The following is a 24,381-nucleotide window of genomic DNA, read 5'->3' on the forward strand; positions in this document are numbered from 1 at the left end:
ATGTAAGTGATGGTACTCGTGGAGGGTAACGACAGCGCTGGTGGTGGGTTTCCACCACCAGCACCATTAACATTAGCTGCCCCGCTCATGCTACTGACACTTTGTCGCTTCACGTGTGTTGAGAGCTTGTTCAGTTGCTGCAGAAGCTTCTGAAATGCGCTACACCAGCTCTGGCAGCGAATTTTCTTCGACTGCCCCCCTATTTGCAGCAAAAAATATCCTGGATGAGTTTACCAAAGTTATTGCGAATCAACGTTCTGCACAACAACTTGCAAGTGACTTTGTTGGAGTTTCAATACGCGTTATTTACAGATACGTTTTGGCTGCTGTGCCAAATCGACGATGAGTGCCTGGGAGCAGGTTAGTTATCACATCCATGTACACTATCTTCATGTGGCTCAGCAGACTGATTTGGGCAGCACAGAAGCGACCGCATTGCCTCGCACATGAACACTGAAGAGGCAATAGTATTTGACTGCACCTATGAAGGCCAGCACGACACACAAGGAGATGGTGTGGTGGGCCAGAACCACGCTCGACTACCTTTGTCTCTTCAATGCTTATGTTTTTTACACAATGCACCAGGTACTAATTGATGGCTGAGTCAGCCTATAGGGGAGGCCCTGAAATGGATCAAATAATAAAGACTAACGCTAGCCGTGAGGAGTAATCGAACTCGGGATGCCGCTTTCGTGGCACAGTGAGCCAACAAACCACCACGATGTACGCTAACCGCCGTGCAGATGATATAGATACACATGTCATGTCGACTCATCCTGTTCACCAACAATGAGATTGATTGCTAACAAACACCAGCAGTTGAGCCCACGTATCCCCTCCACACCTCCCCCGCAGTGGGGTTCGGGGACGCCACCGTGAAAAAATGAGGAGCTTACGGCGCTAAGCCCCGCGACTTTGCCGACAGCTCCTGGGTGAAAGGGGCTTGGGGGACACGTGGGGACCACGTGGAAAAAACCACAGCGGGCATGAATTAAACAGTGCCGCGAGAGGACATTAATAAGTCAGCGGCACACACCAGGGCCGCCCGATTGTGAAAATAAAAGGAATCGGGTTACTTTAAAAACCAACAAATGGGCAGATGCGCCATTCTTTGGGCGCTTGAAGATCACGTATCAGCACACCGACGATGTTATAGAATTGGTTCGCGTTACTTCGCAAATACGGGCCAAGACACAAACAATTTCGAGCTAGTGTTTTCTCTGGAAATACGCACACAAACGGCTGTATTTAGAAATATAAGGAGTGAAAGATAATGGAGATATGCAAACAGTTTCGCTGGCCAACCAATCGTGTCATTTAGGAGCACATTAATTTGGGAATTAATGGAACAGATATAAAGCTGACAGTATGGGGAAGTGTACAGCTGCTGCTTATGTTCATTGTTCATACAATTAATTGGCGAGGGATTGATTGTATTAAGAAGTTACATGCTTAAAAGATAAATTGGAGGTTATTTTACACTGAACGGCACACACACACACACCATAAATTATTCTTAAAATTAACATGCAGAATTCAGCCAACATTTGCATTTCTATTCAATTCGAATGGAACATGAGACCTTTAGTAAGTAATGATATTACTATCATTGCGGCTTGCATGTATAAATAGGATTTTTTTTTAAGAATACCTAATTTAATGAAATTCTTGAATTATTCTTAAAATTAACATGCAGAATTATCAGCCAACAAACAAATACCGAAAGCATACAACGGCTTATTTTAATGATACTATTATAGCCAACAAATGAAACTCTAAAACATAAATGTGCGAATTTAGTATTTTCCTATTTGCTGAAGTGGTGAATTTGTAAGCATGTGCATGTTTCTGTTCTATCTACCTTAATGTGCATCGTTAAATGGATCGATCAGCCATGATCAATCCACTGCTAGATGAAGGCCTCCCTAAGCCGTTGCCATGTGGAATCAGTAATTCCTTGATATGAAATAATATTGCATCTCTTTAACATTTTTAAACGATCCCTTCTGGCATTGTATGTGTGAAAATGTACTTGTTGATTTGTCAAGATAAATTAATGCGTGTGCTTTTGAACCACACTTTATCCAGAGTAACGAGCACAGCGGTTTTATCAATCCAAGCATGAAAAAGGTCGTGACGAAGGTTATTTGACCATACCTCACAACGCTCGCCAGTCCGGGTTGATGAAGGCATGGGGCATGAACTTGGCAACATATAAGTACGGTACAATGTACGATGTATCGGTTCTGCCCTCTGCTGACCACTACATAGCCAAGCCCCGCAGCCACCTATGACAGGTCGGCTGCATGGCAGTTACCCCATCCAGGCCTTATCCAGACCGTATCCAGGCTCAAACCTGCTTAGCTTCAGATATCTGACGAGATCAGACATAGTGGAAGATTTAATCATAGGTTCAGTACCTTATTGCTGATTTTTTTTACTTGTTTTAAAATACATTTGCTGCGATATTACATTCTATGTAAATGTTAATGTTGAATCGGTATTACAACTTAATGATATCTTATTATGCAGGTACAATACCCTCTTGTTTTTAACCTTTTAGCGCTTGTTTAATGTATTACTTTATTTGGCTCAGATCTCTCTTAAAACAAGACAATGTAAGTTTACATAGGATCTAAATGCGATCATATCTCGATACGCTGCACTGAAACATTAGGCGTATTTATTTCAATGACCCAGGCAGTCAGTCATGGGCAAACAAAACAAAGGGAAGGTCTTGAGCCCGGATTAAAAAAAACAACTTTTAAAGGGAGCAGTCAGACTGTGGTGGGAGTAAGGTGAAATGAGTGACCTCCTGCCAAGCGAAGGTTTCCTGGGGACTTTGATAGCATTAAAATAGACGGGCCCACTCTTATTGCTCTCACTTGCTCTTTGGTTCTTTCAGTAAAGTCACGTAGAAAGAAAATAAATTAAATAATAGAATACGACGTTTCGATTGCAACACAAGCAACTGTCATCAGGTAGAAGTACATTTTAGAGCGAGACAAAACTCAAACACGGAGACTCACAGACAGACACACAAGCAGAGATAGACAACACAGAGGCACACAGAGAGAGACACACAACATAGACACACAGAGACCCAATGCCTCTGTGTGGAGGCCTTAAGTAGAGAGAGTGGGGGGCAGAGAGAGGTGGGTTTGCTGGAGCAGCTGCTGGAGCAGAGAAATTAGCATGTCAATGAAAGACCCAACAAGACTGGTACATTTTAGAGAGAGTTGTGTGGAAATCCACCCCGAAGCGACCGAGGGAAGAGAGTGAATGGACATATGAGAGCCTGGTAAATTTTAGAGAAAGAAATAGGCAGTTTGAGAAGAAAAATGTAACATATTTTTTGGAAATGTCATGCAATGCAACAGAGAGTCGGCTAACACACAGTTAATGCATAGCCTGGTTGATTACGATCTCCAAATATTGCTAAAATTAGAAGTTACGTGTGCATTGCATTACATTTCCCAAACAATTGCTAAGTTTGTTTTCTCAAACGGCCTATTTCTCTCTCTAAAATTTACCAGGCTCTCATCGGTCCATTCGCCGTTTCTCTCCCCCGGCCACTTCGGGGTGGATTTCCACACATCTGTGTGTCTCTGTTTGTCAAATTTAACACTTAACTTCAAATTTAGCAATCTTTGGAGATCGTAATCAACCAGGCTATGCATTAACTGTGTGTTAACCGACTCTGTGTTGCATTGCATTACATTTCCAAAAAATATGTTACATTTTTCTTCTCAAACTGCCTATTTCTTTCTCTAAAATTTACCAGGCTCTCATTAGGTCCATTCGCTCTCTTCCCTCGGTCGCTTCGGGGTGGATTTACACACAACTCTCTCTAAAATGTACCAGTCTTGTTGGGTCTTTCATTGACATGCTAATTTCTCTGCTCCAGCAGCTGCTCCAGCAGACCCACTTCTCTCTCTGTCCCCCCCCCCTATCTATTTAAGGCCACGACACGGAGGCATTGGGTCTCTGTGTGTCTATGTTGTGCGTCTCTCTCTGTGTCTCTGTGTTGTCTCTCTCTGCTTGTGTGTATGTCTGAGTCTCCGATTCAGTGTTTTGTCTCGCTCTAAAATTTAGTTATACCTGATGATGGTTGCTTGTGTTGCAATCGAAACGTCGTATTCTATTATTACATTTATTTTCTTTCTACGTGACTTTACCGAAAGAACCAAAGAGTAAATCCTGCAGTCACGAAAGCTTAAAATCAAGTTTGCTCTCACTTGGTTACCAAGTACATTAATTCATGCATGTTTATTGTGTGCACACTCGTGTCAATCCAATTAAATCACGTCTGAATGCATCGGTGTGCAATGTGTGTGTGTTGTCTGTGTTCAGCATTGTGTAGGAGAAGAAGGCAGAGGCAACGACGCCCCACCGCCGCAGAGGGGCCTTTCAAAGTTCAAGTTCATTTATTAGGTATAGCCCTGTGAGCCATTCGGCTCTTGAATCGGGTGCAACCGCAACAAACAAAAAACAAAAACATGAACAAGAAAACATCTTAAAGTGAATATGTGACCAAGTGCAAACAGAAAATCCAAGAAAAGACAGCAAAATATTGCAGAAAAAAACACCGTACACCAACACTGTGTGCAAAAATCCCAGTGGGATGCAAGTCAAACAACAATAACAACCACAAGACAACTTAGATTAAGGCCATCAGTCTTACTCCGTACTACAAAAAAACATGGCCAAACCAGTAAACTTTTAGAAATTACCAAAATAAAGCAATGAAACAGTGATCATAGGAACTGTGACGGAATTTTCACAATAAACGACAAACAACATGTACTACCAAAACCCTGCAGCCATAGCTGGCTGCATGAGTCACTCCACAACAGCAGGAGCATCAATCGGAGTATTATATTTTTCAATGCACCATTAAGACCAGCACTCTAAATAAAAACACAGGTCATACTTTGCAGCGATCATCCGGAGCGAAACATTTTATTTTAGGCCACTGAATAGCACTAGCAGCTAGGGGTGTACAACTCCTCTAGAACAGTTTTGAGTGAAGACCTAATAGGTAGTGACTCAAGTTGCAATTTATTGGCAATAGCATTCCAGACCCTGGGGGCATCAATAGCAAAGGCCCTTCCTCCAGTATATGTACGGCAATAGGGAATATGAAGCTGGTAAATGAGTGTAGACCTTAGGTCATAATTTGTTCTTTGAAACAGAGAGGAGATCCAGCAGGTAATCTGCGGATTTGTTGGTAAGTACATCATGAATAAATAACATCCGGTGCACAAGCCGTCGAACATTCAGAGATGTTAAGTTTGACCCAATGTAGAGATCACAGTGACGAGTCCTATATGGGCAGTTCAATGCAAATCTTAAGGCCGAGTGATACATTGAGTCAAGCTTCTTCAGTACAATACTTGGGGCTGATTTATACACGATGTCACAGTAATCAAGTAGAGGCAGTATGGTAGCTTTTATCAATTCCAAACGGAACATAGGGGGGAAGCAGTGCTTGTGTCGATACAGAAAACCAATTTCATTTTTTGTCTTTTTTCCAATATAATCAATGTGATCTTCAAAATTCCGTTTTGAATCCAGGATGACCCAAAGATACTTGTAGAACTTGACTTGCTCTATTTGATCGTTATTTAAGGAATGTAATTGGGGGAAAATAACTTCCCGCTTTAGTCCTGGTGAGAAGCATAGCACCTTGGTTTTGGCAGGATTTAGGACTAGTTTAAGAGCAACTAGCTGATGTTGTAGTTTGTTGAAATCACTCTGGAGCTTAGCAATCACGTCATCCGGAGAGCAGCCAGCAGTAATCAATACCGTGTTATCTGCAAAAAGATTTACCCTGGAATTATCCAGTTCAGTGACCAAGTCATTTACATAAAGAGAGAACAAGAGGGGGCCGAGAATGGAACCCTGTGGAACTCCTTTTGTTATCTTAACACTGACCTCCAACCATCTGTGAATACAGTTTGGGTGCGAGAAAAAAGGTATCTTTTTAACCATTTTACTGTGATTCGGAAAAACCGAGGCAACTTATTTTACTAAGCAGGATGTTGTGGTCTACTGTATCAAAAGCTTTGGACAAGTCAATAAAAAGACAGGCGCAGTACTGCTTATTATCAAGGCTACTGTAAATGTGATTCAGAGAGTCTAATGCAGCAGATGTGGTGCTGTATTTTTTTCGGAACCCAGATTTTTTAGATGTAATAGATTGTTGGCGGACAGGACACTGCTAATTTGGTAGTTCAATACTTTAAAAAAAAATTTCATCAACGGGGACAAAATTGAGATAGGTCGGCAATTATTTGGATCATTTTTAGGACCCCCTTTGTGAAGTGGACGAACATGGAATGTTTCCATTCTGGAGGAACTGATGCTTCTTTGATAGACAGGTTGAAAATATGGGCTATAGGTTTGTATATTAGGTGACCAACAGTTAGTAGAGCAAAGACAGGAATACTATCTGCTCCGGTAGAGGAGGACCCTTTGAGGCAGGACAGTTGTTTCAGAACATTACTTTCGTGGATTGGCTGAAAACTAAATTCGTTTAATGTTTGGACAGGGCTGTAGGAATTTGCATGAGCAGGGGTGACTGCCAATACATTATCAAATAGGGTACCAGCTTCAGAAAAATGAAGGTTAAAATTGTAAACTATTTTTTGGGGATCTGAAAAATATTCCCCATTTCGGTTAAGCTCAACGGGCAGATTATCTGTTTTGGATGCCTTTTCGATACATTTGTTTTCCATAAAATCCTGGCATTTCCATGTGATTCCAGGAGAGTGGAAGAAAAGTAGTAATTTTTTGCATGCCGTATTTTTTTGACGCATCTATTCCTTAAAATCCTGTATTCTAGCCAGTCATTGACCAAATTACTTTTCTGAGCGCATTCCCAAGCCTTGTCCCTAGTTTTCATGAGCTTTGTAATCAAAGGATCAAACCATGGTGGGCGGTTGCCTTTAGTTTAAAATTTAACCAACGGAGCATGTTTGTTAAGAATTTGGAGAAACGTGTACCTGAAAGTCTCCCAAGCCGTAGTAAGGATTGGGATATATCACAGACCTTGTCAATATCCGAGTGAAGCACATCATTAGTAAATGCCTGAGTGCTGAAGTGTCTCATGGAGTGCTTCTCAACCAATTTAGGGGGGGGGCTTTAGGTCTGTCTGACACGGCCACATGCACTCAACTTACAGATTGTGCAGTTCTGCAGCGTGGTCGACACTGGGCTCTGCTGCAACAAATTAAATGAGGATCCCAGTCCAACGTTTCCCTTCCTCGGATCCCAGTGCCTGGGCCCCATTGGCCCGTGGGTTTCCAGTGCGATTACATCCATAGTCAATCCACTGCTGGATGAAGACATCCACGTGCGGCTTTTTGAGGGCTGCTTCGTGACAGTTATTTATTAAAGACCACCGTCTCATAGTCACTTGCATTGCGGCCCTTGAAATATTTCGTTTGTTTTACGGGATAAAAAAAAAAGTTCTCTTCTTGTTATTTATGTTGCCGACTGCTGATCGAGCACCTGCGTGTGAACCAATTTCATTGCTCCAGCTATGTGGCTGATTCCCTCCGTTGGCTGCCACTGATATTATTCGTGACCACGGGCGTATACACGCACACACAAACATCTTCTATATATAAAATACAACAACATACAGTACTTGTTTATTGGCATGTCACAAATACCCACAGAGGCTGCCTGCCTGACGGTGTGTTGAGAGCTGTCGGACCCACTTGACATTTGGAAAACGGTGCTATCGATCGAAATCGACAGGGGCAGCCACGTAAACTCCCACGGCCCTGCCCGCCGCTTGCTGCCCCACTGGTGAGCTCACTTGCTCGGCTTCTAATGATCGCCGGCATAGTGCAGCCACCAGCCAATTTGTCGACAGTGTAAAACTGTCGATATCGTTATGACAAAACCATGGACGCTTTGGTGCGAATGTCAGCCGCGAGTGTCAATGTATATGTGATGCACGTGCAAGCAAAGTGCACTTGGAATAGCCTCGTTGAAAAACCTTGCGAAATTCCGTGTAAAGGCGTGCTGATAATAATGTGCTGGGGCCTATGAACCCACCGACCAGAGTTGCTAATTGAGTTCTTATTTTATTTAGTCTATATTTTCTAGATCTTCAATGTTTTTTAGTAATAAAGTGTATGGTACTTAAAATGTATTCGTCTAAACCAGGTCACCCTTTGCAAATGATGGGTGTATTTAATCTCCTGTTTAAATAAAGGAGACAGAACGATAGATGTGTGTCGTTTCGATTTAAAGCTTTCGTGACTGCAGGGATTCATCTTCTTGGTTCTTTCGGTAAAGTCACGTAGAATGGAAATAATAAAATAATAAAAATAAAACATAATAAAATAATTCTCACGACGTTTCGGCCACAATGCAAGCAGCCGTCCTCAGGTGAAGAACAGGTCTGTCAGAAAGACAGCATCTGAATGAACACCACCAGGCTTGGCAGCGTATATTTAAGCTGGGTTGGAGGGGGAAGAGCGCCTTGACAAAGGAATTTGCATATCAAGAGGAATTTAGCATATTTATGGGAAATGCAGGTATGTGATTAGTACTACTTATGCCCGTGCATTATGCAGGATTAGCAGCATCAAAGGGAGGGGATATGGGAAATGCAGGTATGTGATTAGTACTACTTATGCTCGTGCATTATGCCGGATTAGCAGCATCAAAGGGAGGGGATATGGGAAATGCAGGTATGTGATTAGTACTACTTATGCCCGTGCATTATGCAGGATTAGCACGGGAATAGGTGTTTCATTTTTATTATTTTATTATTTCCATTCTACGTGACTTTACCGAAAGAATCAAGAAGATGAATATGTGGCGTCAGAATAATACTCACATATTCGTGTGTGCACACGATTACATAGAGTGCATGCCTACATTAAGATCTGGAGCAATTTCCAATTCCTTAGACAATGATAATATATAAAGCTTTTTGCCCATTCTGTAAAAGCATACAATATTTATACAATTGCACAGATCTTTCCGTTTGCAATACAAACGCGTGTATGCAATACTACACAATACTAGCGAGTGTAAATACTGTACACAATGTCGCTTGAGTGGATTGCAGGCTGCATCTCTTCTGGAGCAGGTACTTTAAGACATTAGACTTTAAAAGCCAAGAGAAAGCTTTCTATTTTCTGACAAATACTACTAATTACTATTCGCATTCATTATGGCATACGATGCATTGCTATTAAGGCATCTAAATCCATCTCCCTCACATGCGCCCTTTTTGTTCCACACCGCACTGGAATATTCTATGCCTGCTTTGAAAATTATCGCTGCTCTTTGTCTGCAGCATCACCGTGGGAGGTCTCGGTGCGTAGTTGTTACGGAAAGGATGGTGATGAAAAAAACTTGCTCTGCTCTCGGCTTTTACTTTATACAACTTCCGCACGCGGCAGCGTGTACTTGCGCCAAATTAAACCCATGGGCTAATTATGCGTCGAGCAATGTTTCGTGAGTGTCGGTACATTACATGCACAGATGAAATGTAAACTCATCTCATGGCCAGGGGAGGCGACTAGAGTGGGAAGGGAAGGGTATGCTGGCTGGTGGCGACCGACCACAAGCATCCGTGTCAGCGTTTCCTAGGCTGGGCAGCGCTCCGAGGTCGCAGGGAGACAAACGCAGAGATGGACTTTCTCTCCACATGGGACAGAAATGGGGCGGAGCGGTGACTCAGTGGTTCGCACACTGTGATATAGACCTGGTGACCCGAGTTAAATTTCAGGTCACGGCTGACATAAGTGGGGAGTCATTTACAAACAATAATTATAATAACGTCGACTTATAATGCACACAGTATTTGCTAACTCTAGACGATGAAGAACGACTAAGAGGCGCAAACAGGAGCCACGGATAAGCGGAAAAATCAGCCACATGGTGAGCCAGTGCTAACTTCCCTGGAGAAAACCCACGCATGCAAGGGGCAACACTCTGTTCCATTCAGATGGAACAGGTGGGGTCCATATATGGTATACCGCCTTCTCCTGACAAGCCAAAATATGGCACCTCGACACCCACGGGAAGGGAGTTTCACAACCTCTGTTTAATCCACCAACCCTTGCACCAGCACCACCTGGATTTCAGGTGTTCGCCACCACTGCCCGGCCGAGCCAGTTCTGAGCCTTCCTCAATCGGCCAACTGCACTGACCGGCATTGTGAAATATGGTAAAAGAAAACCCTCGTGTGAGATATGATACGTGGAGGCCTTCAGTGAATCCAATAATTTTAGGTAAATTCCAAACGTGGTATCGAATATAAAGGCAACGGGAACTTGGCTCAAGACAATACGATCTGTACTGATTACCGCAGAGATGGCGAAGTTAATGGTACCACAAAGGCTCTTTTATAGGCTTAGAGGTATTTTCAGTCAACAGGCTTGCAAAGTTTTGCCAAGATTTGTAAATGTTAGTCTACCCGAAAAAAATGTATACTTCCCTTCCGCTGCCCCTCTCTCTCATCGATTTGTTGAATTGTCTTCTTGTAATACTTTTTTATGCCTCCTTTATACGGTTCCTCTTTTTTAAAATCTTGTTCTTGCTAATATCCTAATTATCACATTAGCATGTCACTTACATATCAAAAAATGCATAAATAGCAAAATTACTGATTATCACACGTGCACGAATTTCGCAATTTGACACGTGCATCATGAGCTTAATAATCGATTTCAATCGTTGACTCGATACATTATTACACACCAGGTTCAATAAACAACAAGTGTGCTTCTATTCCTGGATGTCCTACATGCGTTTTAACCATAAACAGGTCTTTGTTATCGTCCCTGAAGGTTAACTTGGTGCACTGTGCAGATATGCGAGTGCATGCACAAAAGGACCGTACGAAGTAGCTGCAATCGGCTAAGGGCCTACCCGCCAGCCTGCAATAACTAATATCCATGATGAAGACCTTTGTTCAATAATGCGCAGAATGTTGCTCAACCCCGCAAGTGCATTAACCGTATTCCACATACTATACAGCAGAATTGCCCTTTACAAACAATTATAACTCGAGCTGTACGCGTAACTCTCCACGGAGCACTGGTGGCGCAGGGGTTAGCGCACTCTGCTACGAACCTGGCCACGGCTCACATCAGTGGCGAGTGATATCTGAACCGGTCCTGGGCGTTTCCCTTTCTGCACCAACCCTTACTGACCAGCATAGTGAAGTGTGGTCACACAACTTACATGGCTCAAACAGCATAAGGATTTATTAATCCAGCAATAGATTGGCAAAGGGTTGTAAATTCTTGGTATTATGTAATTCTCAAACCCATACCTCTTCCCCAATTCGCGATGGTTTCTGGGTTTATGTAACCCTACATTGAAGGTGATGCATTCAGACTGTGATGGCAAACACTCCCAATGCTGCAGTCAGCAAAACAATCTGTAGACATGTTTAGAGAATGTGTCTGATTGTAGATTGAGCTGGAAACATGACTTTGTAAAACGTGCTATTCCCCTTTTGCATCTATTGAGAGGTAAATCTAATTTTAAATCTTCTTGGTTCTTTCGGTAAAGTCACGTAGAAGGGAAGTAATAAAATAATAAAATAATTCTCACGACGTTTCGACTACAACGCAAGCAGCCGTCTTCAGGTGAAGAATGATACACTGCCAAGCTTGGAGCTTATATATCAGCTGGGTTAGAGGTGGAAGAAGAGCGCCTTGACAAAATAATTTGCATATCAAGAGGAATTAAGCATATTCATGGGAAATGCGTAGGAGGTGGGCGGGGGGGTTTCAAAGTCATATTATGCCCATGCATTATGCAGGATTAGCAGCATCAAAGGGAGGGGGTAGGGGGTAGCATTAACAAAGGGAGGGAATGTTAATAGTATGTATAAGCAATGAAACATGTCAATGGGAGAGCAGTGCGGGGAGACCCGCAGCGGAGCAAATAATGCATTCCCTGTGGAGAACACAAGATACAGTCAATGCCAGTGAGTGGACTGCGGTCTGAAAGTCACCGTAAACGTGAACAACAATCAGTTAAGATCCGAAATGGTTTATTACGTCCTTCCAATGATTGCTGAGCCAGAATCCATCTTCTCGGTTGAAATTGTCTCTGTGTTTGTATATGTGGATCGCCTCATGAACGAATCTCTCATGGTAACCAGATGGCTTGCAGAGAACCTCTGTCTTTGAGAAGTCAATGTCATGTGAGCCCACTGAATTGTAACAGTGATCTGCCACGGCTGAGGTGTTTGTCCTACCGTGTTTCAGGTCTGCTTTATGTTCACGGATGCGGTCCGAGACATGTCGTTTGGTTTCTCCAATGTAACTGCTACCACAGAGGAAACTTAGTTTGTAGACGCCAGGGTACTGTATGTCTGGAACCACGTCTTTTACAGACGGGACCAGATCACGGATTTTATGTACTGTGTTGAATTGGACCTGGATCTTGTGTTTAATCAGGATTTTGGAGATCTTTTTTGTGACCCCAGCAATGTAGGGTAAGGTGATAGTTTTGAAAGGCTCCTCAACAGGATCCTTCTTGATGGTTGGAGTGATGGCTTTACGGATTGTGTAGTCGGAGTAACCATTAGCCTTAAGAGCTTGGCGTACGTGTTTGAGTTCACTGGCATGGTGTGCCTGGTCGGAGATGCATTGGGCTCCATTGACATGTTTCATTGCGTCTACCATACTATTAACATTCCCTCCCTTTGTTAATGCTACCCCTACCCCCTCCCTTTGATGCTGCTAATCCTGCATAATGCATGGGCATAATATGACTTTTAACCCCCCCCCGCCCACCTCCTACGCATTTCCCATGAATATGCTAAATTTCTCTTGATATGCAAATTCTTTTGTCAAGTCGCTCTTCTTCCACCTCCAACCCAGCTTATATATAAGCTCCAAGCTTGGCAGTGTCTCATTCTTCACCTGAAGACGGCTGCTTGCGTTGTAGCCGAAACGTCGTGAGAATTATTTTATTATGTTTTATTTTTATTATGTTATTACTTTCCTTCTACGTGACTTTACCGAAAGAACCAAGAAGATGAATCCCTGCAGTCACGAAAGCTTTAAATCGAATTTTAAATGTTCGATGTTTTAATGGGATATGCACGCAAGTGACTACCTCCTTCCCACCTAACTGCCACCTTGTCCAAGTGTGCCCATATAAGCACACCGGAATGAAGGGGGGGATGCCAGACTGATGATGCGGCAGTTGAAACGTGGGATTTTTACAAATAAATAAATAGACCGGTGCTCCTAAACGCATTGCCACGAGTTTACCAATGGAAGCCCCAAAAACACTTGAGTCTGTCCCTGCTGATAATTTGGGGCCTTTTACGAGTGCACTTCAGTGCCGTGTTCCCTGAGCGAATTCAAAGTGATCTGACTCAAATAAATGAAATGCTGGGATAGCTCCGAGGGCTTGAAGGCCTCTCCAATCATCATCACAGAGGGCCTGGGTTTTACACCAAAATCCTAAATTGTGCCTCTTGCAGTAAACCAAGGATCCAACATGTGACAGGTTTCACTACCTTATCATAATCATAGTTTAGTGCCAGTTTGTCAATCAACTTCTGGATCGATGAAAACCTCCCCCAAGCCATATCGGTCAAGGAGCTTGCATGACCATACTTCACTGTTCCCGTCAGTGAGGGTTGATGAAGGAGGGATGGCTGGGAATCAAACTCCATTCAGCTGGTTGATGGTAAAGTGCGTTAATCACAGTGCCACCACTCTTACGCCCTGCTTTATATCCAGGCGATAATAATGTTCGGGGGCCGCGAGGGGGTTGCCGATGACGGGGATGTAAATCGAAGAGCCAAACTTACCCACCGCTGCTGGGAACATGCTACAGCACGTGTTTATCTGTAGATAGGTGTATATAAGGTGTTGGATTGTATGCTTAGTGGTGAATGTTTGTCCATTCCATTCCTTCCCCTCCACTACCTCACCTCGTTGTGTCTATTTACAGTAAGCCCATCGTGGCGATGGTGAAATATGAGACTGATGATGATGATGACTCCAATCTCCGTGGTTGAGTAGAAACTTTCCCTTGCAAAATAAAAAGTTGCCGTGCCCCAACGAGTTGTCATGATTATTCTTATTCCCCACCACCCTTTGAGTCAAATCTTCTCCAGTGTAGGTGCCATGTCGTTTGTTACTTGGCCTTCACCCAGCAGTGCATTGATCATGTCTGACGATGACACCCTAAGTACAAAAAAAATATTCCTAAGTAATGTTTTCCTCTTTGTTCTATTTAACTCAGCTGTGCATGTGGCAAGGATTAATTATATTCAGAAATGTACTCTTAATTTTACCACCACGTTGTTTCACTTGCTCCTGTAAAGAGGTACCAACTAATTTGGCTGCTATGATTGGTCTTTCTAACGCATGTACTCTGTGTTAACCAAAAATGAACCACAATACATTGCTGATCTCTTCAAAGAGAATAAACCATCACGCAAATTCCGGTCATTCTCGCAGCGGCTTTTGGCTAACCATCAAACAAAGACGGTCACTGCATCACACGCTTCCAGATGCACTTCTAATGCCGTCTAGAAAGCTCTTGCTTTCGATATTAGGAAGCCACTGGAGATAAGCACTTTTAAATCTAGTTTGGAAACTCATTTTTTTAGAACGGCTTTTTGTGTTTAGTTTGTTGTCCTTTCCTCGCACCTCCGATAAGAACGATTGGCTCCGTAGGATGCGAAATAAGTTGAACATACATACGTAAATTATTTTAATGTCTCCATGTGAAATGATTACGGATTAACTTTTAATTGAAGATAAAAATCAGCTTGTAATAGCCAATGTGAAGCTCTTGAGGTTTGAAGTATCAAGTGTCATCTAATTTTCTGTTCCACTGCACATATATGAGTATACATGAGGTCCTGTCCAGATTTGACTTGACAAGTCTGAGCATCAGATTTACGTGAATGTATGGCAATAGTCATAATATATTCTCCATAATCCTAACAAACTAGCCAACGCTACCCTGCCACTGAATCACACTTTACCTTTAACCCGATCGCCACCTCCGGCGCTTTGCCATTCGTTCATTCATTCAATTTACATTTGTCCGCGTTCACAGCTCGCGCTTTCATGCCATACTTTGGCACACCACACCGCGCCACTCCGCTCATGCCACACCACAACACCACACCGCGCCAATGTACCCATGCCACACCGCACAACTACACCCACGGCACGCCAACGCACCACTTTTCTTGTAGAAGACAATCTCGTTCTTGACCTCCTCCTGCGCGTCGAGCGCGCACTCCAGCTGGTGCGCCAGCGCGGCCGGCGTGTCGGCGCCGTGCAGGAAGGAGCAGACGCAGCTGCGCTGCATCACCTCCGTGCGGCAGAAGCCCGTGAGCTCGCAGAAGCCGTCGGAGCAGTACACGATGGGGTAGCCCTGCGGCACCTGTGCATTGCCCAGCACGAAGTTACTGTCTGCACGCAGCGACGACGGCCGAGCGAGACGTGGGAGTTGAGGATTCGGGAGGGGTTGCAGATGGTACCAGGGTGAGCAGAGCATGAAGGGAGTGGGGGGGGAGAAAAGACGCAGGGGAAGATGTGTTAGTATAATGCTTTGTTGTTAGTTAGGCAATTAACAGAAAACTTTAAAGGTGCACGAGTCGAGATGGCATGCGCAGACAGGTGGCACCGTTGGCCACCGATGCGGGGAAAATGCGCGTGGGTGCGGGACGCAGAGTTGGTTGTGGTCAGAAATGGGGCGGTGGTGGTGCCTCGCTGTGGTTTTAATTCTAGATACCCACATTGTCCTGGTCAAATCATAAGGTATTTAAAGATTACCCATCCAGTGATATGACAGATTTTCAGGATCGATTCAGTCACATTAAGAATAAGTATAACCCGTAAAAACAAAGTTTTTCACTATAAATCCTTTATATGCGTGGCGGCTAGAGTCATCTCGTCCTCTGGCTTGAGATGGCTGCCACCTATGGGTCAGATGATTGTCTGCCAGTATTAAGCAATTGGTATTTAAATATTTAATTTGTTTTCCCTAAACAGTGTAAAATTTTGGAATTTTTTTTTCACGAACATTGTCTCGCACAACGAGTCTGTGTGCAAAATGTCAGCTCGATTGGATCACGGGAAGTGGGTTAAAAAACGACCGAAAGATTTGCACGGTCGTAAGCAAGCAAGCAAGCACGCAAGCAAGCGAACTTAATATAAAGGATTTAAAAATACGTATTTTTGTCTCGATTTTTTTATGTGTTTTTCTGTCTCAATTGTACGGTTTGGTTAAGTCTATTGTTCTTGATGTCTTATCATTTTCATGCACATTGCATAAAGTGGAGAAAAACTATTTGACTGATGTGTCATGAGCATGAGAATTGTGTTAAATTGATGATTCGATGCATTGTTAGATGAATATTTGGCACCGAGTGAAAATATTGCGTAGTTTTTTTTATTTCTACCAATTTCCCTCCATATTTTTTGCAGCCACTGGTTTTACGAGACACATTTCAGTGTTTCGCGATTGCTCTTTTACCTTTGGACAATTTTCAACAGGGATTTTCGATGTCGCATTAAAGCCCAATGGCCTGGAAATTGTAGCAGTCAGCTGCCTTAAATGTAAATCTCCTTTATTACGTGACGCCGAGTTTCTTTACAAACGCCATTACATCCTCCACTGCATGCACGCACCGGTCGCTATTGTGAAGCGTTTGCTGGAGCATTTCTTCGTAAACAGATTAATCACCTATATTTTCTCCTGCAGAAACGGAATTGCATTTTAAAAAGCCACAGCGGCGTGCTTATAGCAACCCAGTAAGTCGTAATAATGGTACGGGTTTTGCGTGTATCGACACTGCTCAGTGTGCAGTTTGATTTATGATTTTGTTTAAATGCCCTGCATATTATATTTATTATTTATTTGCACCCTCTGTGAAGCGTCGAGATGCTCGCCTTCTTTTAATCGCTTTACTTATAGTAATTCTAATTTTAAGTGACAACTCTTTGTATAGGAAAAGCCTCGCTGAGGTCCACGACTTCCTCATGAAAGTTGCAGTTGGGTTGTATGGCCAGGCAGATGTAAGAACTGACATCTGCATTCATAGGCAGGTAAGAGCTCATTGAGACCACACATCTCTCCTTCAACGGAGACCCGGCTTACAAAAACAAATCGAACAAAAAATAACGTAAACTGCAAAACACGTATACATCCAGTACCATACATGCTTATATTAAAAGTGATTTTAGTTAATATTTTTAAATGGAGCGTGTCATCACAAAACAAGTAAGAGTACGTAATATATAGTAAACAAAATAGAGAAGATACGTTTTTTGGGTTAGATAGTTTACAAATATAAGTGTCGTTAAAACCCGCCACCACCCGACACAGCCAACTAGTCAGGGTTGTCAACAGAACATGTTGTGGCTTGGCTCTCCAACACACCGGTGTGCTGTACTATTGACGAATTGGCACGTTCTGTTTACGCGACAACCCTTACTAGTTGGCCCTGTCGGGTGGTGGCGGGTTTTAACGACAAATTTATATATTTACGCGAATTAACCCAAAAAAACCCCTCTATTACGGATATTGGTCGCGAAAGCATACGTGTTAAACCAAAATAGAGAATATAAGAGGTTGAAGACGAATTCATCAATTCATTAAAACATTTTCCCCGTGGTACTCGAAGGAAAGTAAGGCGATATGGGAGTATCATACGAAATGGACAAAGTCCCAAATAAGAAAAAAACTTTAAACAAGTTTGGTTCATATTGCATCATCTTTAAGAACGGCATTGTAAACCTTCCCATTCGGGACAAACCAACGGAACAAACGCACAGTCGCTGTCAACCACAGTTGAAAATCCTAAATACTGATTCTTGATTCAAACCACGATGCCAGATTGTGACAATTCTTCAAATATCAAACACGATGATTTAGGAAACCACGGCATATATAAATAATGAAAGCAGGATTTGCGAGGAACGGACCATGATATTTTCTTCGCTCTTTTTACTCCAAATGAGCCGGCGTGCATGACGAGTCATAAATTCCTCCTGGCAGACGTCGGTGAAGCAGACCAGCAGGGTGGCACACACAACGGTTCGGCAAGGCGGCCAGCCAGCCAAGTTGGCAGCACAGGCTATTGCTGCTGCCGCGGCAGCTGTTCTTACTGCTAAATCAGCTGCGACCCACAGGCTCTAGGCTAAAGATGGCAGAGGATTGAGCGAGGTCTCCCACTGATTCGCTAATTCACTACCGCCACCACCGACGGCATGCTGCTTGGGGGGAGTGATACGTTACAAAGTAACATACGCATGCACATCCATTTTGTCCATCCACTGCTGTACGTGGGCCCCTCTACGCTGCGAGGTTGGCGGGGGTTATTTGAACGTACTTCACCGTACTGGTCAGCGCAGGTCTCATCAAAACCTTTGTCTCCGAGCCGTGTTGCCACTGATAACCAAGCTCGCCTTCCCTCTCGACAGATCGGCTGACCGTTCTCCGAGTGGCACGGTGCCTCTGTACCAATTAAAGACGGCACGCGTCAGGGTCACTCGCTGCGTGTTGCGTGACCCCCACGGGAGCGGCCCAATGTTCGCTGGTCGTGCGGACCCCCGCGAAACCTGTCTCATCATCATGGGCATCGTGGGCGGTTTTAAATCTCCAGTGTATGACTCGAAGACGGGTTATTACTTTCACAAGAAAAACATTGTCGCTGCGTGCTTGACCTTACTTGGGGGTGCTGAAGGAAATAGCCCATCCGAGACAGCGGCATTTTTTTTATGTTAAAAGGACTCCAAAGTGAGACGTGCAAAACAACCGTGGCACGCAATATAGATTCTCGTCCGTCGACATTCCTTTTTTGCACGCGGTGACATTCATCCCAACACAATTTCACCACGTGTGCGTCCGGTAAATGGGCGAAGATGCTGCGCCTACCACAGCTTTTCGTGCACCGGGCTCTGGAACCTGGTCCCGGGTTCGATTCCCGGCTACGTCTCACATGAGCGTGGCGAGTGATATCTGATCAGTACTGGGACCCGCCCCTTCCCCGAGCCGCACTAACCCATTGTGGTGAAGTATGTTCAAATATCCGCCATGATTGACACGGCCTGGGGAGGCTTTCATCCAGCAGTGGACTATAATAGGGTTATAAAATACTATTGTTATTAATTAAGCACGCCGTCGTCAAATAATAGTTCACTTTGAAATGCTCGTGAGAATTTTAGCTCAGAAAAATATTGAGAAGGAAGGCAAACATGCCACACCACATCTTTAAAAAAAGTATCTCATAACCCCTAAAAAAAGAGTCGAGCGTGGCGAGAGGTCCGGCCAGCTTGGAACAGTAGCAGGCAAAACAGCCTCTCGAGGCGCTTTTCAAAGCTATCTTTAGCCGAGGTCCTTCCGTCGGCAGTGGTGCGAGCAAGACTTTTCCCGGGCTGCACTTTTCTTTGTTCGTGGTCCTGCAAATTGTCGGCCATAAATAAGAGCAGGTATTTCTTATCAATGTAAATCTGTAATCTCTATAAAGACGTCAATTTATTTCCGTTTTACAAGCGATGTTCCCTGTTTGGACAATGTCACCTTGAGTGAACGCTTCCACGACAATCTTGCCCCATCATCTACGGGGACAGATGCAGCAGAGTTCGTTTATAGACTGCGAGTAAACATAGTGGGGTACCGTTGGCGTAGAGATGTGTGTGCAGGTGAGTGGCGAATGGTTCTGGGCTGCATAAGTGGTCCATTGGGGGGCCGTGTCATGTGACTCAATAGCCCCCTGTCCTCGCAGGACAGCGGCAATGCGCTATTCATTTGAGGTGTTTCGCGTTTAACCGCCCCATCTAAAGCGATGCCATACAATGTCACGATTTGGAGATCACAATTTAGATTCGGGTTCGCCATGAGTTTTATCGTGTTTTTACCCTCTCGGTGCTGCATCTCATTTCGTTTTGTTTATCACGTTTGGTTTGCACAGTTTTGTGTGTGTTGTGAGACTAGGCTCTAAGGCTCTTCACTCCCACGTCTCTCTCTGAATATATTTTAACCTTTGCATACTCCAATGAGTGGTACACGTTGGCATCCAAGAATCGATAAAGAATTCACACTCTTTGCTCAATCCAGGACAGCCTCTCTTAAGCACAAGACTGTTTCATGAATCTTGCATGAGGATATTTCACCAATTCAAATGAATGAGTAATTTTGCACGATAGTAATCTAATTAAGGACTAATTTGCATTTCAAAGCTATACCTCTATTTGGTTCTCAATGCAAAGTCCTCCAGGGTGCAAGGTCGGAACCAACCGTGAAACTGTATATACGTATATAAAAGACCAGCGCACTACGCTAATAATAATACAGATGGAGATAAAAAAAAACATCCGTGTATTTGATTGCAAAGAAATTGCTTGCCTGGACACAGGGGAAGGAGAAGCACGGTGAGTTTAGCAGCAACATCTCTCTTTTAAACCTCCGCACACGCAAGGGAATTTGGTGTGTGCCAAATTTGTAACATTTTGCGGGGCTTTGAATAATTAATCCTCAATTTAAGGGGGGTAGAGCAACTGGCCAGCCCCGTGACGAGGCGCGAGCGGCACGCGGTCCAGAAGGTTGCGAGTTCAAATCCATAATCCTGGTTGGGGCTGTTGACTCAGCCCATCACCCATCCGAGTTGAGTAAAATAGTGTACCGTTTTATGGGACAGTCAACAGTGGGGGTTTCCACCAGGGGCGGTTTCTTCATTAGGGCGATTGGGCGACGCAACACCAAAGTGTGAAAGGGACTTTTTCAATCACATTAACATTCAACCACAGAGTCACGCAAGCCGTTACTGTGCCTCTGGATATAGTCCAATCAGCGTCATGTCACGTTCTGTGGAGTACCGCCTCTTTTTGGGCGATTTCACTCTGGCTGAGAATCGCCCAGAGTGTTCCCATAGACTTACATTTAAAGATGTTTTTTTTCGAACGGCGGGCGCTCCAATGCATTCTCTATGGCTTCCGGGAGGGCTCGCACTAACGTGCTTACGTCATCATACGCAAGCACGTTTCAGTCAACAATATTATTTGTCGCCACCTAGTGGAATCTTTAATAAAAGAAACTGAGTGGATTGAAAATACATTTACTGGTTAAAAACCCTTGTCAAACTCCATTTGAGCTTGAATTTTGGTAAAATGTTAATTAACGTAATAACACACACACACAAATCATCGCTGTCAGACGGAAGCCTTGTATGTCCAAAACTGTTACTTTTCAGGAAACGAAAGAAAACCTGTTTTTTCCCCAAAATAATTTACAAGCTCTTTTTATGCTTTTCATTGGTTAAATATTTGTAAAACACATTGACAAATGTAAAGGGTGACCAATAGCATTAATTTTTGAAAAAATATGGCGATATAAAATATGGATTCTGCCTGATACATTGTTGCTGTCGGGATAGAAACCTTGTATCTCAATATTTATATTATAATAAATAATTTATTTTATAACTAAAATACATGTATTTATTTTGTCAGGTCTGCGACACAATCTTGGTCCACACCAAAGAAAGGTTCTCCTTTACCGACCACCTTGTAAGTGCCACGCTGCTACAAGGAGAGATGTTTCAACAGCATGGCCATACATTCCCTGTTGAGGCTCTGAACATCACTGTCAGGGCATACCCTATGTTAAATAAGGTGAAGCTGAAGACTGAACTGTCTCTCATTTATGAGTCCAGAATTCAAGGGCTGCTGTGGTGCACGAGCGCTGTACCAGGTTTTGCTGAAGTACAACCTCTAGGATACTTTTCCAGAGACTGTTGCTCTGTTGAACATCCTCATAACCACTCCCATGACAACTGCTGAAGCTGAGAGGTGTTTCTCAACCTTAAAGAAAATCAAGACATTCCTGAGAAATGTAATGGGACAGGAACGTCTGAATGCAATGGCTATGCTTTCCATGGAGAGAGAACTAGTCAGGAACATGCCTGCTTTCAATGAGAGAGTAATTGATCACTTTGCTACTTTGAAAGAGAGAAGAGCAAAATTTCAGTAAGTAAGCAGTGTATTAAGCGAGTAATGTGATGTAAGCAGTGTAATTATAGTGAGTATAGAAACAAACAAGGAGATGTATTGTAAGAGTCACTTTATTTTTCATTAATATTAAAGTAGTGAAGTTGCCTTTACATGCTTAAGCTGTTAATTTATCCATTGCATGGGTGGACCTTATCCTTATCAATCATCCAAACATTTGCCCCCCTGAGAGATTTTGCAGGAGCCGCCACTGGTTTCCACCCTTGGATAGATTCGGCTCATCAGGAATGAGGAATTTCCACCGTTGGCTCAGGGCTGTAAACAGATGAGCACCGTCTCAAGGAAACCCCTTTGATATTTAACAACTTTTTAACTGTCCCCCTTCCTGAGCCATTCAATGACTTGGCACCGTACAGGGTCATATTGCGATTCAATAATAGAATCATTGCATTTCCATTGTAGTTCATGTCGTGGCTTCTCGTGGCTGGAGGAGTCACATGTAGCCACTAAATACAACATATACTAAGTTTAAACATAAATTATTACACATACGAATCGGTTTATTTGTTGTGAACTCAAGATCCAGTATCAATCTATAGAACTGATGTTTCGTTAAACCGATGAAGATCAACACCGCAAATGTGCTCTATTCAAGAAGAAAACTCCAAGGGTATATTGATCTGCATTGTTACATCGTAGGACATTGAGAGATGCCAATTGATTGGAGAGATAGTCACTGTCATCCAGCAGTGGATCGATCATAGCGCCTAATGATGGCGATCTGCAATGTTTTACATTGCTGCGACTCCATCTCATTCTCTACATCTTCTTCATGAATGGCTCTAATGACTCAAAGCAGTAGCGACAACAACAAGTGCAGAGATCATTCGTATCGCCTCTGCTGCTCTCAGCTCCGCAGCCCTCCCCTCCCTCCCCTTCCACTCTTTCCCTGCACGCAATCCATCTCATCTCCTGTCACCTCCACTCTCCTTGCTCTTCTTGCCCAACCTCTATCCTCGCCTCATCTTGAGGCGTGTATGCATCTTCGCTCCCCTTTCACGTTCGAATAGCCTCCCTGCCTCCGCCCACAATCCACCCCCCGTCTGTGAGCATCTGCATCCTCCCTCGTCACCGCGAAGTCGACTGCCACCTTCCATCAGCCACCTTTCAGTTAATCCCCCCTCCCATCCACCCCACCACACACATACAACCTGCTCCTGTCAAAGACGCTTGCTGCCATCCCAGCTGTCTTATTATTTGTAGACCTACGTGATAATCTCTGGAAGGTTCCTGCAAATAAAACTACGCGACAGGAGAGGCTTGAGCAGCACGTATCACACTAACGAGTGATTGCCACATGGACACATACCACCAATACCACAGGTCAACTCGATCCGCCTCCAACACACGCATCTCGTGACTGCTGCAGGATTGTGTCGCCATAACGTAGCGCTGTAGAGCTTCCACATAAAACAAACTCACGCCTCGATACAAAGCGACAGTACTGCGAACTATAGTTCGCTCTTGGTTACTCGTGTACAGATTATCCGGGTTGCAGATTAGGAAAATAAAAAGACGACATCCAACGAAAGGAGGCGTCGTGGCATGATGAGAGGGGGTGTTATTGATTTGCGGTGATGCATCACAGGACCATGAGGGATGGCGACGGCTTGGGAAGGCCTTCATCCAGCAGTGGATTGACCATCCCTGATATTTTTCGATTTAAAGCTTTCGTGACTGCAGGGATTCATCTTCTTGGTTCTTTCGGTAAAATCACGTAGAAGGGAAGTAATAAAATAATACAAATAAAACATAATAAAATATTTATTATATTTATTATGTTTTAATAAAATATTTATTAGGTTTTATTTTTATTATTTTATTACTTCCCTTCTACGTGACTTTACCGAAAGAACCAAGAAGATGCATCCCTGATATGTTTAGCATCCTATTCTCAAAATACTAACAATCACGCGAAATATTTAGCCAAATTTAAACCGATTTTGTTTTCAGTACGATCCTGCTACATTATTTTGATGTTTGGCCATTTGCATTATGAGAGTTTATGTTTCATGCGGGAGTAAACCGGAGAATCCGGAGAAAAACACACCACACATAGGAGGGAGGTGACACTCAGCACTGCCATCTCCTGACCACACCTCGCAGATAGGTGGCTACCACACCTGACAAGCCCTGGTGGTAGTCACCCATCCAAATACTCAACAGGTTCAAACCTGCTTCACTGCTGACATCCGCAGAGGTTGGCTGCATTGTCATAGGTTTTGTTACATAAGAGCTGCTCAAATGCAGTACATTAAAACACTCAATGCCGGGGCACTATGATTCTCAACCTGCTCAGCAAGGCTCATCTCCATGCTCACATTTCCATTAAAATCAG

General features: G+C 43.6%; 1 protein-coding gene across 1 annotated transcript in view; it reads right to left on the reverse strand.

The window, feature by feature from the left end:
- The window catches only part of LOC133345129 (potassium voltage-gated channel subfamily H member 8-like), a 147,210-nt gene that overhangs the window by 95,323 nt on the left and 27,506 nt on the right, over positions 1 to 24,381 (reverse strand). Inside the window, 1 exon segment of the mRNA XM_061555625.1 lies at positions 15,210 to 15,443. Within this exon segment, the coding sequence (XP_061411609.1) occupies positions 15,210 to 15,443 (234 nt within the window).

This window comes from Lethenteron reissneri, chromosome 21, assembly GCF_015708825.2.
Source record: "Lethenteron reissneri isolate LAM-NWPU_2019-01 chromosome 21, ASM1570882v1, whole genome shotgun sequence".
In the NCBI taxonomy this organism is placed as follows: Eukaryota; Metazoa; Chordata; class Hyperoartia; order Petromyzontiformes; family Petromyzontidae; genus Lethenteron; species Lethenteron reissneri.